The 16,062-nt window shown below is 44.1% G+C and overlaps 1 protein-coding gene across 1 annotated transcript; it reads left to right on the top strand.

Annotated features, from left to right (window-relative positions):
- Positions 1 to 553: 553 nt before the first annotated feature.
- TAC1 (tachykinin precursor 1) lies at positions 554 to 5,977 on the top strand (the record flags this gene model as incomplete). The annotated part of the gene is made up of 5 exons (XM_082337953.1): positions 554 to 676; positions 818 to 914; positions 1,550 to 1,573; positions 3,245 to 3,298; positions 5,928 to 5,977. The coding sequence occupies 5 exons, from the start codon at positions 554 to 556 to the stop codon at positions 5,975 to 5,977; spliced, it is 348 nt and encodes a 115-aa protein (XP_082194079.1).
- Positions 5,978 to 16,062: the final 10,085 nt, after the last annotated feature.

The raw sequence follows: 16,062 nt of genomic DNA, 5'->3' as shown, positions 1-16,062 counted from the left end.
TGTTTTTGTGCCTGTCCCAATGCGTGTATCTGGATGTGCGAAGGGATGTGTGTGTACCTCTAGACACGCGTGTCTCGTGTGTGTGGAGAGCTGTATCTCTGTGTAGGTGTGTGCTTCTAAGGCATGTAGCTGTTTGCATGAGGGGCTGTGAGTTCATAACTAGATGTGTATGTACCTGGGTATGTGTGTGTGTGTGTGAGTATCTGGATGGTGTGTGTACGTGTGAAGGTGTAGATGTATATCTACATGTGAGGGTGTGTGTATGTATACCTCTATGTATGTGTGCGGAGGGGTGCCTCTGGATGGGCACGTCTGTCTGTGTGTACATCTAGCTGCAAACTTCTATACGTGTGGGGCGTGTGTATATCCAGATGTGTACGTAGCAGCCGGTGGAGGGGTCGTGGGTGTGTAACTAGGTGCATGTCTGCCTGTACGTGCGAGGGAGTGTGCGCCCAGGTGTGCAGCGGGGGGGGTGTGTGTGCAGGGCTGCCTGCCTGCCCGCCCCCGGGCGCGGGTGCTTCACCCTCCGCCCCCGCAGGACGTCGAGGCGGCGATGAGACTCCCGCTGGCTTTCGCCCTGCTCCTCCTGGCCTCGGCGCAGGCGCTGGCCCAGGAGATGGGCGCCACCGACGACCTCAGCTACTGGTCCGACTGGTCCGACGGCGACCAGGTGAAGGTGAGCGCCGCCGGCCGCCGCTCCGCCCGCCGGCCCCGCGGGGGTGCGGGCTGGGGGGGCCGGGCGCTGCCCCCCGGGGGCTCCGCGCCGCGGGCGGGGTGGGGGGGGTCCCCGCTGAGCCCCGGCGCTGTCGCCCCGCAGGAGGAGCTGCCGCTGCCCCTGGAGCACTTTCTGCAGAGGATGGCCCGCAGACCCCGGCCCCAGCAGTTCTTCGGCCTGATGGGCAAGCGGGATGCCGGTGAGCGGGGCGGGGGGCTCTTCTCCCAACTTCACAGCCGTTGTCACTCGGTTTGAACGCGTTAAACCTTTCTCAAAAGTTGCGGTGTGAGTTGTTTGGCTTTAGTTTTGCTTTGAGGGTTTTTTTTTTTCCCAAGTTTAATATCAGATAAACCCACCGATTTGTGAAGAGCGGGCTTCACGTTAAAGTGCTAAGTGCACACCGGTTACAGCATGTAAATACCAGTAAGGAATATCACGATAATTCACAAGTCGGCATATGTGCCACTGAATTGCACAGATTGTGCAATATGTGCACACTTGTGCACTGAATTGCACCGTCCCCAAATTGTGTGGAAATTGGTTGTGTGTACAATTATTGCCGTGCTTTCTACATGTTTACTGAATCAAGAATTGCTCAAAGCAATTTGGAGCTAAACAGATCTAAATTGTGTGGGTTTAGCTGAAACAAGATTTTGTAGTCTATTCAAAAAGAAATGCAGTTGTAAACGATCGCCTTAATTTCCCTTAAGTGGAATATGTGTAGGGTAGTTTCTGTATTTGATTCTTCAAAGCATTGCAGTAGCATCATATGTATATGCCAATCCTTTTTCAATAACTTTTTCCTTTTTTTCTTTCCTTTCCTCTTCCAACCAGGATACGGCCAGATCTCTCACAAAAGTAAGTTAAAAAAATGCTAATACTTTAAGTAATTATTAGAAGATATTCCAAGAGGGAATAATGTGTTTGAGAGGATTAGTTAGAAGGTGATGGGGTTCAGCTAAGGACCGGCAGCACCGGTGGTGGAGGAATGTTCTGTGAAAGGACTGAAAACTCCCCAGTGATGCCGCGAGCCTGTACCTCATCTGAGCTGCCACAAGCTTTGAGATTTCAATCCACATTACTGTGTGGATGTTGCAGCTCTCTCTTATTTCCCATGGGGGGGATTCTGGAAATCTTTCTCATAGGCAGGGCAGGCTTACTGCCAGACTTGGAGAGGAGCAATTAAGACGGCAAAATTTGGAAAATTAGAATAGTGAATTCCCAAATCCCTGAGAATGATTCCACAAGAGAGCTCATGTCATCGCGTGCGAGATACTGTATCTGCGCTCGCAGCGTTGTCTGGGTGGGAATCAGACCCCCCTGGCAGCAGGGGCTGATTAATGATGTGCTGCCGTATAAACAAGTGTATCTTGCCCCATTAATAAGCGTGCCTTGCTTTGCTTCTGTGTGTCACCAAGTGGGAGATGGTATCAGCAGTGTGGTGTTACCTTGTTCTGCACAGTGATAGTTTTATTCTCTGAATTTATCTGAAGATGCTTAGACAGGAGCCGGAAGACTTTTAATAAGTAAAAATGATCTTGTATTCTGTGAGACCTCCTCTGTCCACAGAGGTCAATAACTGTCCCAGCGTTCTGTTAGCCACAAGATTTTATCACTAGGATTATGTATTGGAAGACCAATTAAAGAGTCAGATACAAAGCTCATGCCAAATAACCTGCTGACTAAAGTAAAAAATTATAGCTTTCTGAAAGTGCTTCAGCTTGAATTAATACCTGTGAGGTCTGGGGATCATTCAACTTGCTTTGTAGATGAATTAGCCAAGCAAAATTCTTTCCAAGGAGAAATTTCTGAGTTTGCCTCAAAAGTCAGCTTAGAGAAAGAAGAATGGCTCCTTTTCATTCCTTATCTGAAACTATAGCTACCACTATATCTGATACGTGCTGTAGGCCAAAACTTGGAGTAATTTATCCTCTACGCATCCAGTGCCTTGAGAAGTACTAACGGAACACAAAGGTAATATCTGAACTCATAAATATTCCAAAAATAGAGCCCGACTGCCTAGCTCAGACGTGTCCAGACATAGAGTCCCATTGGCTTCCTCTCCAGTAAAGGCTCTGCCTGATCTGCGAGGAAGATTTTTCTTCCACGTTACAGAAAAAAAACACCAACAGGTAGAAGAGGTGCATCACACAGATGCAGGCTATACCAAGACACTGCCTTCTTGTGCATTTGCTGAAATCAATAGGAATTGTACTGGGAGAGGAATAAGAATCAGTTATTGGCCGTTGTTTTTCCATTATACTTAAAAAAAACACAAAACAAAACAAAAAGTCTATCTATCTGAGTTATGAGAAGATGTCCACTAACTGGCCTGTGCCTTGGTCTAACCTGTTCAGTCTGATTAGGCAGGCTGATGTTTGTTCTCCATTGTCTGAGAGTGGTGTGAATAACTAGTCCGTGAGATGAACAGTTTTGGAGCCTGTGTCTTCCTTCTTCGTGAGAACATGCTATCTTAAAAGCCTGCCTATTTAAAATGTATTAAAACACCCCCAAATATATTTTTTTCAGGGCATAAAACAGACTCCTTTGTTGGACTTATGGGCAAAAGATCTTTAAATTCTGGTATGTATGTGACTAAATCTGGTACTCTGTAATCTCAGTACTCGGCTTCTTCATTCTGTTGCCTCTTTGTTCTCTCCCAGCGGATGGATGAAGCAGTTTTTATGTAGTGTAGACCCAGAGTTCTGTGAAAAAGGATCAGGATTTTCTTTGTTAACGAAGATATTTCAGGGTCCACTTCACTCCAATGCTTGAGATGATCAGGCTGGTCTGAGCTGCAGGCAAGGTCAGGTAGAAGTCCCCAGGGCACTTTCCTTACTGCCCTGTCCTCGCCAGCAGCATGTTCTGCCAGTCCCCTAAGTGCTAATACAAGAAAAAACTAAATTTTACTGACACATCAAGAAAAATTCAGAGGCTGAAAATGTAAAGCTCGTTTAAACTTGTGATCCAAATCCAGATCTCCCCAGGTAAAGGGGTATCCTCATCGTCTCTGGAGATCATTATTCCTCAAACTTGGAGCAGAATGTGGAAGAGCAGAGATCTGCCACCTCATTCTGCAGGTCAAGCTGTTAAACATTCCCAGCCTCTTGCAGCTTTTCATTTTATCTAAAAAAAAAAAAAGAAAAAAAAAAAAAAAAAAGAAAATAGCAACAAGCATTTTCAGCTTTGAACTGAAACTGTGAATTTGTGTTATTTTCCCATAGCATCCATATAGGGTGGAATCCTCCTCCCTCATGCTCACAGTCCCTGCAGGTAACTGCAGACTGCCAGGAGCTCTAGCTTCCCTGTGCTATAGGGCTGTACTGAGGAAATCCCTCATAGTGAACCACAAATTGTCAGTTAATTCCCCAGAACAGGAATTAAAAAAATAAAAAACCTAATTCGTACATGTCTCTGAAATAGTTCTTACTGTTTTGTTAAATGGATGATAAAAGTTAAATTACTAGCTGACACCTTTATATTCTGTGGATACACGCTGTGATCTATATTCTGCAATTATGGTTGTCAGTAACTTTTATTTTCAATTAAACCCTGTTCAGACTAGTAATATTGCTCTCTGCATCATTTTGCAAATTGCTATGTATCATGAATAATTTTGTACAATTTTATCTGTGGTGGCAATAGCTATTAAGTGCATAATACCTGTAAATATATCTGCTATCACAAAAGTAAATAGCCTGGAAGTAATAAATTGGGTTTGGTTTCCATTGGGATTACATTTACATTAATATGAGAATGTAAAATACAGCAAATGTTTTAAAAAGGCAAAGATTTTATTGCCCTAATATCAAAATTGCAGGTATAGTCAAGATACTGTTATGTGGTATTTGTAACAAGGGAATAATGAAAGTTTACCCTGTCGGGCTATGTAATACCTGCCTGACAGGTAAAACAAGAATTCACTGCTTTTCTGCCCAGTTCCCTGAGAGGAAAATGGTAAGAAGTTGCTTCTGCTCCTCTGGAGAAGATAGGTCCTGAGGACTGTATAATCAAAGCAAGATCAGGAGTATGTGCTAGGACTGTCCTTACTTCTCCCTACTGAAGGGTATTGAACTGGGCAGGACCTTTTCTTGGTGCCATGGTTTTCTTCTTCTGCAGAAAGCCCCCGAGTCCCCTGGCAATGTGCAGGAGTTCACACCACCCCGCTGCTGGGTGTGAGTGCAGTGCTGATTTAAAGCCTCGCGTGACAAAGCAGAGTACTGGGATGCTGGTGTCTTAATTCCTGCTTTGGTAAAACAGGGTCTGACACTGACTGCCTCCCAAGCTGTGCAGTCTGGCAGATGAACGCTCCAGGTCGAAGCTAGAAAACAGTCACATGTACAGTAAAGATACTATAATAATCCATACCGAGAAAGAAAATTCAACTCATTTTGCATTTAGCCTAGTGAAAATTGAAGTCTTGTTAATTTAAAACTGTCACTGATCCAAAATGCCAACTCCCTGCAGGATGCAGTGCTGAATCCCCCCAGACTAGCTGTGCATTGCATGCAATAATCAGGCATGCATACGCTCCGTGAAAGCAATCCTCCCTTTGGGGTCGAAGCAAAGATGACTCTGGTGATGACCAGCTATGTCACCCTATGGTCAGGCTCTGCCCAAGAAGGGTGCTCTGGGTTTCCCTCTCATTTTAAAAGAGCAAGAAGGAGAGATCTACTGCTACTAAGTGCTAAATGTGTTACTGAAGACTATTTTAGGCTGTGATTGGTCCACAGGGTAGTCTGAGGTTTGCTTACCTCCTGCTGCAGATTTTAGTAAAAGGTATCACTGTGTGCTGGGCTTGGGGACAGGGAGGGTTTAAACCTGGCAAGGAGCTGACTCTGCAGGACAGAAGGTGGACATGTCGATGCAGAAAGCCTCAACCCACAAATTGATCCTAGTGCTCAGACCCCATCAGTTAGATGGATTACTGGAACGTAAAAAGGTTCTGAGTCGATGGTGCTTCAAGCAGCTCGATAGAGGAGAGGTAGAAAGCACTGCTCAGACCTTCAGCCTCCTGGAGGATGGTGTAGTCTGAGGGGTAAAACCAAATGAAAACAGCTCAGGGCTGTGTCAGGATCCTCATCTTGGGTCCAAACGCCCTGAAGGGGTCCTGCAGTGACCCAGCAGGCTGCAGGTCTCTGACGTTTCCTTGTGCTTGCTGGGGTTTACGCAAGGCTGTACCACGTGCTTCATTCTGCTTCGTTTTTTGCAGGTTCCTCTGAAAGGAGCATAGCACAGAATTACGAACGGAGGCGTAAATGAGACATTCCCGTGCATTATTTATTAAACCCCATTTGTTCCAATGGCCAATGCAGTGTAATATAAACTAACCACTGTATGGAATAATTATTTATTTAATAATAACTGATTTTTTTTTTTAAGTTGTACATTCAATAAAATGATTATTTTTCATATTGTGGCAGCGATACATGTTGTGTAGGTGCGTTGTGGTTCTGAAAGGACCAGCAACCCTGGTGACATCTCACAACAAAGCACATTGTTTGATATGACCCATGAAGTTATGTTCACTAAACAAAGAGAATGTTCTTTTGTTTGTTGAAAACGAGTTTATCAGCTTCACAGCCAGTGCAGAACAGAGCTGATGTACAGTCTAGTGCCTCAATTTGTTTTCATGGTTTATAATGTACTGTAATTTCAGTATCAAAAAATATATTTGTATCATTGCAGCATGTTTTATGTTTTGTGACTACATATCTACATATTTTAAAAAGGTGGGGGTAAGGTTTGAATGTGAATCTGAGGTCTTCATTTCATAGCCTGGAATTTTATGATAGTAACATTTTAAATAAAAACTACTCTGGGGATTTTGCAACATACTTTCTTTGGTGATAGTGATGGCATTATTTCCCAAGTCGGTCCGGAATGAGACTTGGATCCAAGCAACAGTGGTCTGAGACTGGAAAGAAATATCAAACTGATGTCTTTCTTTTGCAGGGAGGCTGTGAGCCTCCTAGTGTGGGTTTGGTGATGCTTTGGGGTGTTTGCTGCTGGAGCCAGGCGTTCCCAGGACTGCTCTGGGTCACACAAGGTGCCGTCCATCCTAAACCCGATGGAAATTAAGAAGTGTGTTGACTGAATGAAAATGGCCTGACGTATCCCCTAGCTCCAAGTGGAATAATTTGCTATGGAATTCATCCACTATTGCAGGTTTATTATTTGAAAGTCAAACTTTTAATAAATTCTAGCTCTCAGATTCACAGTAAAAGTACCTGTTGGCTAGAATCCATACAATATAAGAGAAAAAAAATGTGAGTGTAATTATCTTTTTAATTAAAATGTCTGGTTACTATATTTCTAGAACAGTCCCAAAATGCTACATACAGCTCACCAGATGCCAAGGCATCTGGAGATCTATATTCTTTCCACCAGCGAAAAGCTACAGTTCTCTGATGCTACCATACGAACTTTCATCACAGATGAATCAGCAGTGAAAACAGCCAGCGTATACAAACCAAATTTCAAAATAAGTAATAGAGTGATTAACTGGTGGTTGTTTTCCATTTCAGAAGTGAATTCGGCAACGTACATTTTCAAGGTTACCTGGGGCATCCCCACAACTGCACCCATTAAGAGCAGGTGGGCGTAGGACCTCCCTCCTGCTAGGTTAGGAGCAGCACATGAGCCTGCCCATGCTTAAAGCAGACCCGACTTCCAACTAAGTAGGAGCCAGTTATAGCGAGGTAGGGAGCTACACGGTGGGAAAACTGAGGCGGACTTGCGACGGGGACTGCACTGGTGTAAGATACAGGGGTTTTATTCGCGCTCTGCCAGCTCTTCATCTTGTCAGGGCTAATTTTCAGACTAATAAACTTCTGTACCAGCTCCCACTGAGCTCAATGAGGGGGGAAGCTGATTGCTGGGCTAACAGCATAGCAAAAGGAGTGCAGAAATGCAGGTTGAATAACGCTCTGTGAAGGGTAAGAAGAAAGAAAAAGCTTTAAAATGCTGTCGCCTGAGCCTGGAGGCTCATGGTGCTCCCAGAGCCTACAGCCCATGTGTGCTGAATTGTGAGATGCAGAGAGGCTCCCTGCAGCCTGCGCATCTCGCAAACCTCCCTGCAGAAGCAATCACTGCATGCGTATTTGCATTCAGAGAAAGCCACACAAGACAGAGTGGGTTTTAAGTGTTTGGAGGACAGCACAGATATTAGTTAACAGCACCCAGCAAAGGGCTGGGACTGAATTTTCTAGCAAAACCATAGAATCATAGAATGGTTTGGGTTGGAAGGGACCTTTAAAGGTCATCTAGTCCAACTCCCTGCCAGGGGAAGGGACACCTTTCGCTAGATCAGGTTGCTCAAAGGCTTGTCAAGGCTGACCTTGAAAGCTTCCAGGGATGGGGCACCCACAACTTCTCTGGGCAACCTGTTCCAGTGCCTCACCACCCTCACCGTAAAAAATCTACATTCTTTCAGTTCAAAAACCATTGCCCCTCGTCCTATCTCTACAGGCCTTGGTAAAAATACCTCTCTCCATCTTTCTTTTAAGCCCCCTTTGTATATTGAAAGGCTGCAATAAGGTCACCCCGCAGACTTCTCTTCTCCAGGCTGAAAAACAACTCTCTCAGCTTTTCTTCATAGCAGAGGTGTTCCAGCCCTCTGATCATTTTTGTGGCCCTCCTCTGGACCCGCTCCAACAGGTCCATGTCCTTCCTGTGCTGAGGACCCCAGAGCTGGAGGCAGTGCTGCAGGTGGGGTCTCACCAGGGCAGAGTAGAGGGGCAGAATCACCTCCCTTGATCTGCTGGCCACGCTTCTTGTGATGCAGCCCAGGATAGGGTTGGCTTTCTGGGCTGTGAGTGCACAGTCGGGTCATGTCCAGCTTTTCATCCACCAGTACCACCAAGTCCTTCTCCGCAGGGCTGCTCTCCATCCTTTCATCCCCCAGCCTGTATTGATACCGGGAGTTGCCCCGACCCGGGTGGAGGACCTTGCACTTGGCCTTGTTGAACTTTATGAGGTTCACACAGGCCCACTCCTCAAGCCTCTCCAGGTCCCACTGGATGGCATCCCTTCCCTCAAACATATCAACTGCACCACCATCATTTTCTCTAGAAAATGATGGTGGTCCTTTTCTCTAGAAGGAAAGGCCGACTCTCCAGCATCAAAATATTCTCTTGCTAGGTGGCTGTCTGGTGAGTGGCTTTAATTTGGCATTTGAAACAACTCAATTTCTGGAGGCAAAATAATGTCAGATTTGTGCTAATTTAGGTTTTGAACAATAAGATTAAAATTGGCATTGATTTATATGTTTGTACAGACATACATTCCAAGCTAGAAATAAACCAAACACACATCAAAAGGCACAGCCTGAGATGTTCCAGCTAACTCTACCAACAATACAAAAAACCCCTCATCATATTTCACCACCGGGGCCTGTTCGGCTGAGCCGTGCCGCGTCGGGGCTGTGGGGCTGTGCCTGCCCAGTGGGTCTGGGGCAGGCATGGAGGCGCGGGAACCACGCATGCCTGCAGGCATCCAGCCTAGCAGCTGCCCGTCCCCACCACGGGCTCACTCCCACCACCCTCCTAGCCCAAACACTTGTCCTCACAGGCGTTCTGGGGTCCTCACGATTCAATCAGGAATTCTTATTCTTACATCTTTATACAGCCTTTAGTATGAAGCAATATAGTCTATACGTTATTGAGTACTTCAAAGGGACTTTTTAATCATTTCTATGGTCTTTAATCTCCTTTTTGAGGCTTCTTTGGCTTTTAAAGACTTTTATGTGTTGGACAGCATTGCTTGCAGTCCCAGGCCGCTCATGCCTTGGATCACTGCATGATGCCAGCCCTCCAGCTCCACTGCAGGCTTTGGAGAGGGTTTCACTAAATCCCCTGCCATCTCTGCAACAACTAGCCATGACGGTGACACAGACTTAGTTCTTCTTTGATAGCAACAGTCTGACATCCCTCAGGCTGTGTAAGCTAATCGATAAAGCTGCAGCAAGAACATTTGTCAGTGAAATGCAAGAGAGCTTTAAATAAAGTAATAAAAATCTTTCTAGGAAATCAGCACAGACAGCAAACCCAGGGTGATGCTGGTAATTGTCTCCACTGGGGAGGTGCTGCAGGCAGTTCGATGCTACAGTCCGCCTCCAACATGCTTTGCCCCCTTTTTGCTTCTCTTTTTCCCCTGAAACACATCATTCATCTGCATCATGACAGGTGGCTGCTCTTCTGGTAGGCACTGTCTCCCTCACACACACGGGCACTCCCCTTCCCCCAGACGGGGGATGCTGAAGTCAGGCTGGCGGCAGCCTGCCTTGCCCAAGCATGACCTGGAGGACCATCAGCTCCATCCATCAGCTCCATCTCTCTGCTGTTGCATGGAGACTGGTCCCCCATTGCGCAGATGCAGCCAAACTTACCCTGGGGAGCCAGAGCCACGGTGTACATAGCCTCCTGTGAAACAGGGAGCTGGGAGGGGGGTCTGGCTCTCTGTATACACCTCACCAGGGGAGCTTGGGCTCTGCAGCGCTTGCCCACCCAGCTGCCACGAGCGAGTCCTTTGCTGTGTTCACATCAGGATGCTGGAATTTTTTGGCATGGCCCTAACCAAAAGAAAAGGAAGAATCTGGAACTGTCTGGGCACAGAGACTGTTGCGGAGAACCCAGCCCCCAGCCATCATTAGCTAGAGCAGAATAACACCAAGAGGTTTTTTTAAATTATTAAAGTGATTCTTAAAAATGCTGTTTATTCAGGGTATGCCAGTAGAAGCTCCTTCAGAGCTATCAAGAGCCATTATTTAAATGCAGGCTTTGTCCCTGTCTCTTCTTAAACTACAGCTTAGATAACTGCTTTAGCATAAAGAGATACAGAGCAAGTCCCAGTGCAAACTTCAGTAACCAAATTTTGTCACGATGAGCCTGAACAGTTCCCTTAGCCATAGTATCACAGACTGAGTTAAAGAACGTCTCCCGGAGCGCCGGGACGAGAGCACACAGCAGCTCCTTCCCTGGAGTTGTACTGTGTCAGGATGCAGCCGCCTGCAATTCCGGGTACAGCTCCGTGTCCTCATGCTACCTCCAAAATGGCTCATTTTCCTTTACAGAAAATAGTAATTACTGGAAGAGTAGGCTTTTTTTTTTTTTTTTTTTTTTTTCTGTTAGCAAGCATAAAAATGTTTTCCAACCTATCTAAATCTTTCAGGGAAGACAAACAGACTCTCTTTGCGTTATTCTTCCAATGTTTTTGAAAGAGCAGAGACTGAAACATTTGTCAACAGGAGGGGCATCTGGGCTATGTGAAATTCATTATGATATTAATTAAAAATTATCACTGCTCCATCCCTGATAGATATCTGGTTTCTGTCAGAATAAACTAGCAACTCATCACCTCAGAAACTCCTTTTTAGAGAGTTACACAGAGCACGTGCAACAAACATCACCTCTTGCTTTCTTTGTCCGGCTCAAAATTAAACAATATCACTGCTTGCTGTATATAGAAGACATGAAACATGAACAGACTGTTGAAAAGCCGAACTCTTCATCTGTCACAGTGCTTCACGCTCCCCCAGAAGCCTGGCAGGAGGAAGCCTGGCAAGGTGAGGTGCCTTGGCCAGAGGTAACAGCAGTGGCTGAGCTAGAAAGGCAATGCACACCCTGTACCCAAGTGGCCACTTCTGCAAGGTGCTATGTAAGCACTAAGAAACTTAGGAAGAACTATAAAGCATATGGCTGAACGTTAAGAAAATCTCTGCAAATTAAAAAAAAAAAAAAAAAACAACTTTTTTTTTCTATCTAAATCATTTCTTACATTGCTATTTTAGAAGGCCAGCTGTAAGAGAGTTAAAAGACATAGCTGCACCAACATATGTCAATAAGCTTTTATCGTTGCTTTCTACAGGAACTAGTTTGCATTGAAAACACCTAACTGAGCAACAGAACACCACCTTTAATCACAGACATTCAATTTTTGGCACATAGAAATGCTTTTTAGTTTCACTGTTATAATACTCAGAAGACAATAGGCACGTTGTAATTCAGTGTACCAAAGCATTAAAATTCAAGCAATGAAGTAAATCTTGTTTGGAGAAGATACACATTGATTACTGAAGGAACATATACATACAGCGTGGCTACATTAAGACTGCATTTAAAAGCAAAAGTTAAAAGTAAAATCCTGCTGGTAGGGAATCAAACAATGGTGACAGATTTTCTGCATATCTGTGTGAAAAATAGGCTATATTTGTGTCTGTTAAGTTATATGATGGGTACAACTGAGAAATGAAGTTTTCAGTGTGATAGAAAAGAGGTATTTTAAGAGATATTTTGCATATACCTGCAGTTAACTGTTTGCAGATGAAAAATTTTGCATATGCACTTAGCTGTGTTTTTTTTTATTGCTCAGATGAACTACCCGTACACTTGAGTTTATTTTAATACAAGTATACCACATAGCTGAAGAAATAACATTGCATGCTGTTTCATTTTCTAAAAATATTTTATTTTTGAGATAACGCCCTGTGGTGGATTATGGGGCACTGGGACTACACCTAGAAATATAGATGCTGCATTTATTTAAAAATAAGACCTCTGGGGCAGCCCAGCAAAACTGATTCTGTTTCAGTGCAGCTCTATGCTGTTTGCCACCAAGAGGTGGAGGGCTGGGGAGCGGGCTGAGGTTGGCAGAGTGGGGCCAAGGTGGCTGGAGAGCCCTTTGCAGCAGTGCTGTGGGACCGTGCTAAGGCACACGGCATGGTCCCACCTACAGCTCAAGGAGCTCTGGGCCATGAGACCTGCTGCTCTGCATGTAGGTCCTGGTGCCACACCGGCTGCTGGTTTGAGTGACCTTGTTTTACAAAAATCATTGGAAAAGAAAGTAGACGGCACAAAATACTTTCCTCTTTACTGCACACAGTTACTGGAAGAGTCACAGGGCATGAGCTGCCCAAACAGAGGGGATGTAGCTCGGCAGTACCTGCACCAGACAGGAATGGTCCTCCAGGCACTCCCAAGCTCTGTTTAAGTGAGCCTTTCTCCATCCATCGGGGAAACCTCTCCCCCAGCTGCAGCCCTCGACTGCCAAGGAGGAGGAAGAGGAGCTAAATTTCTAGCAGGGAAGGAGATCATCCCTCGGTCCCATGCAGCCGGCGGTGTCAGCAAAAGTTATACACCCCTTTTCTTTCCATGGGGTCAGTCACCACTGTAACTGCATTGAATATATGAACAGCTTAGTTTTAAAGCACCTGCCTCTATTCAGAGCGAAGAATCTGAGAAGAGTTTATTCACTTATGTTTTCAAGTGTTTTCTAGGGAAACATTTGTTTTACCATCACTGTTGGTATTGCTGCATCTAAAGTACAAAGCTGCCTGTGTTGCAGAGGAGATGATTTATTGCATTGAATATGAAAAGTAAATCTCATCCAGCACTTACCATTACAATGGCAGAATGAATCTGGGCTTACATCTATTAGCAAAAAAAAAAAAAAAAAAAAAAAAGAAAAAAAAGAGCTTTGCTGCAGAACAGAAAAGTCAAACTTCCAAACAAAACAATACCAGATACCGAAATGATAAATTTACTTTGCCTCCCACCAGGAAGAGTTTGTGCTGAACACAAACCAATGAGCCCGTTACACATTATGAGTCAGTGGAAGTGTTATGGCTCAAGCTGACTTTGTTTGGTATTGATCTGATATTATTAGTACATTTCAAAGGTATTTGTTTAATATTGTAGATGGATTTTATAGGTGAACTACACAGCCAAGACACAACCTCTTATTCTTTTTTCCTTTGCCAAGCAAAACAAATGTCATAACTCTTAATGCGAGTTCTTCAAAAAACTTGTTCAAGAGACTCATTGGGAAAGATGGCCAGGGCAGTGCTGCCATGTCTCACTGCCTCTGGTGTTTCCCACAGGTGCCATGGTCTGGAGTCCTGTGAATATATGGGAGTCTCACATTTTATGCTGAAAAAGAAATAAAGTCTCCAGGCAATAGGTTAAGAGGAAAACTTTGAAATTATTCAGAAAGGAGAAATTCCAGGTACAATCTTTTATAAAACTTTATGGTTTTAATATATGCTTTAAAAAAAAAAAAAGATAAATGCCTGTCACTGTCAGCACTCCATATGTTTGTACACTAGAACTCAATCACAGATTCTCAAAACCATCAAAATGCTGTTCCCAGAGGGAAAAGTGTCACCTAGTGCTAATTACTCCCTTTCTCTGCAACTTTACAGAGCACTGAAACTTTATTCTATAGAATCATTTCTGCATTGCAGAAGATACCCCTTACCATGGAACCCCAAGGGAGAGCTGGCACTATGCCCTCTTTGGGATTTTCATCACCACCTTGTTATTCTGTTAATGGCTTCATCAGCATAGCCATGAGATGCTACTGCTACAACAGTCCCCAACCAGAAGGGATGCACACCATATTGGTTTGGTTCAACAAGCCCAAGAGCATGGCTGAAGGCAGGTAGGAACTCCCTTTTGTCACAGGTATATGATCTGAGTGCACAGAGAGGTCCCAACTTCAGGAAAAATACATTTCACATGACAATTGTTAAAAGAAAAGTCTTTCTTCACTACAAAGGATGTTCCTAAAGATTTTTTCTATGCTTCTCAGGACTTTTGCTTTGAACTTTCAACTGTTTGGTCAACTACTAGAAATGTAAAGAGAGAGTTTTCACTTTCCTGACACAGAAAGAGTGCTGGAACTGTCATGGAATATTGTATCTTTAATTTTTATTAACTCTTTGGTTTTACTTCATATGGTGATGTTAAGGAACAGATCCTCCAGAAAATAAGAGAGAGACATTATTTCTATTTGTACTAGAGATTAGCAACTTTATCTGAGTGTGATATTTCAGTGACCTCAGATTCAGAGCAACAAAGCCACAGGCTCTTTGACTATCAAAAAAGAAAAAAACCAGCAATTTTTTAAAAAGAGTGTAATGAGTTACATTATATCATGAAATATTTTCTTAAGAGCCACACAAGTTCTTTCTTAAAGTAAACTTTTAGCTGGGGACTACCAACACAGTCCAGCAGCTGTAGGCCCCCTCTCTCAACCAGATTGCACTGACAAAGCCACAATTAGAAACAGAAGCTACCGTAGAGAGAAACAGTATGCTCGGTGGTTCAGAGCAACACTGTGGCTGTATTCCTCTCCTATCATTGCACCTTTTAAACACATCGCAAAAGATATAATAATCATGACGCCCCCAAACACATGCTTTAAGCATTTGATCCAGCTAAGGCAGCTGTTGTACCATTTAAGGGTGATTACGGCAAATTTCTAAAGCTCAATATTTCTTCAAAGCCCTGCTCTACTGAGGCACTCATGAATCTTTCTATTTTTATCTCCTAGGAGCAAAGGAGATCATAATGGAAACAAAAAATGCCCCTGAGTGATTGCAACATTGTTTCAAGATAACGCAATTGAAAACCATGACTGATACTTCCTACACTTTGGTTTTTGATATTGATTCCTTCAGACTTATCTTAAATAGAAACAATTAAACAAGTCAATAAAAAATCCTGAGATTTAGAGTAAAGATAAGCCTTGACTAAAAGGACACGCTTTACAGAGTACCCTGGATGCAGCCATCCATTTCTGTCTGGTGAGTAATGTTATCACTTCAGATAAAATTAAATTTGTTATTTACCTATCACCTTTTTTTGTATTTGAATCAAAAAAAATCCTTTATCTTGCTCCACTTTTAGTTTAGCATTGCACACAAAGACATCTCTTTATATGCTGAAACACAGCAGAACTTCTCTTCCCTGGCTTGTGGAGTGGCTGAGGACAAAACCGTTCCATTTCCAGCCCCCTTGCTGCTCTTTGTGACTCTCAGGATTTAGCAGACATCAGTCAGTGCTTTAAAGGCAGAAAGTAAATAATATTCTGTTGTCAGCACCCTAGCGATAAAAATATTTATCTTGAACTTGTGCTGGGTGCCACCCACATGTTTCTTGTCCAGTTCTTAAAAACTGCTGATGTCCCCATATAACACCAATTTTCTACAAAACCATAACACTCTCAGCTCCAGGCTCTTTCTGTCAAACTGGCTGAGGTGAAGCCTTACTACGTGTGTCTGTATTAAAGCAACACCTCTGCCAACAGATGAAGGCTGAAAGTTTTGCACCAGGCTGACAGCAGGCTTTCTGCTGTGCAGATTGCCAGCTGCAGAAGCAGTGCTTTCCAGTAGACCCTGACAGAAAGCATCACCTCCAGCTGTGTCGTTTCAGCACCTGGCTAGGCAGCGTGATGGCTCCCGTGCAAAACGACAACGTTTTCTGACCATCCGTCCTCAGCACGCGTGTGCACGCAGAAATAAAACCAATGGGTGATAAGCACAGGCAGCGATGGGAAGGTATTAACTC

The sequence above is a fragment of the Platalea leucorodia genome (genome assembly GCF_965183815.1).
Source record: "Platalea leucorodia genome assembly, chromosome: 1".
NCBI lineage: Eukaryota > Metazoa > Chordata > Aves > Pelecaniformes > Threskiornithidae > Platalea > Platalea leucorodia.
This window is presented reverse-complemented; position numbering and strand designations above follow the sequence as displayed.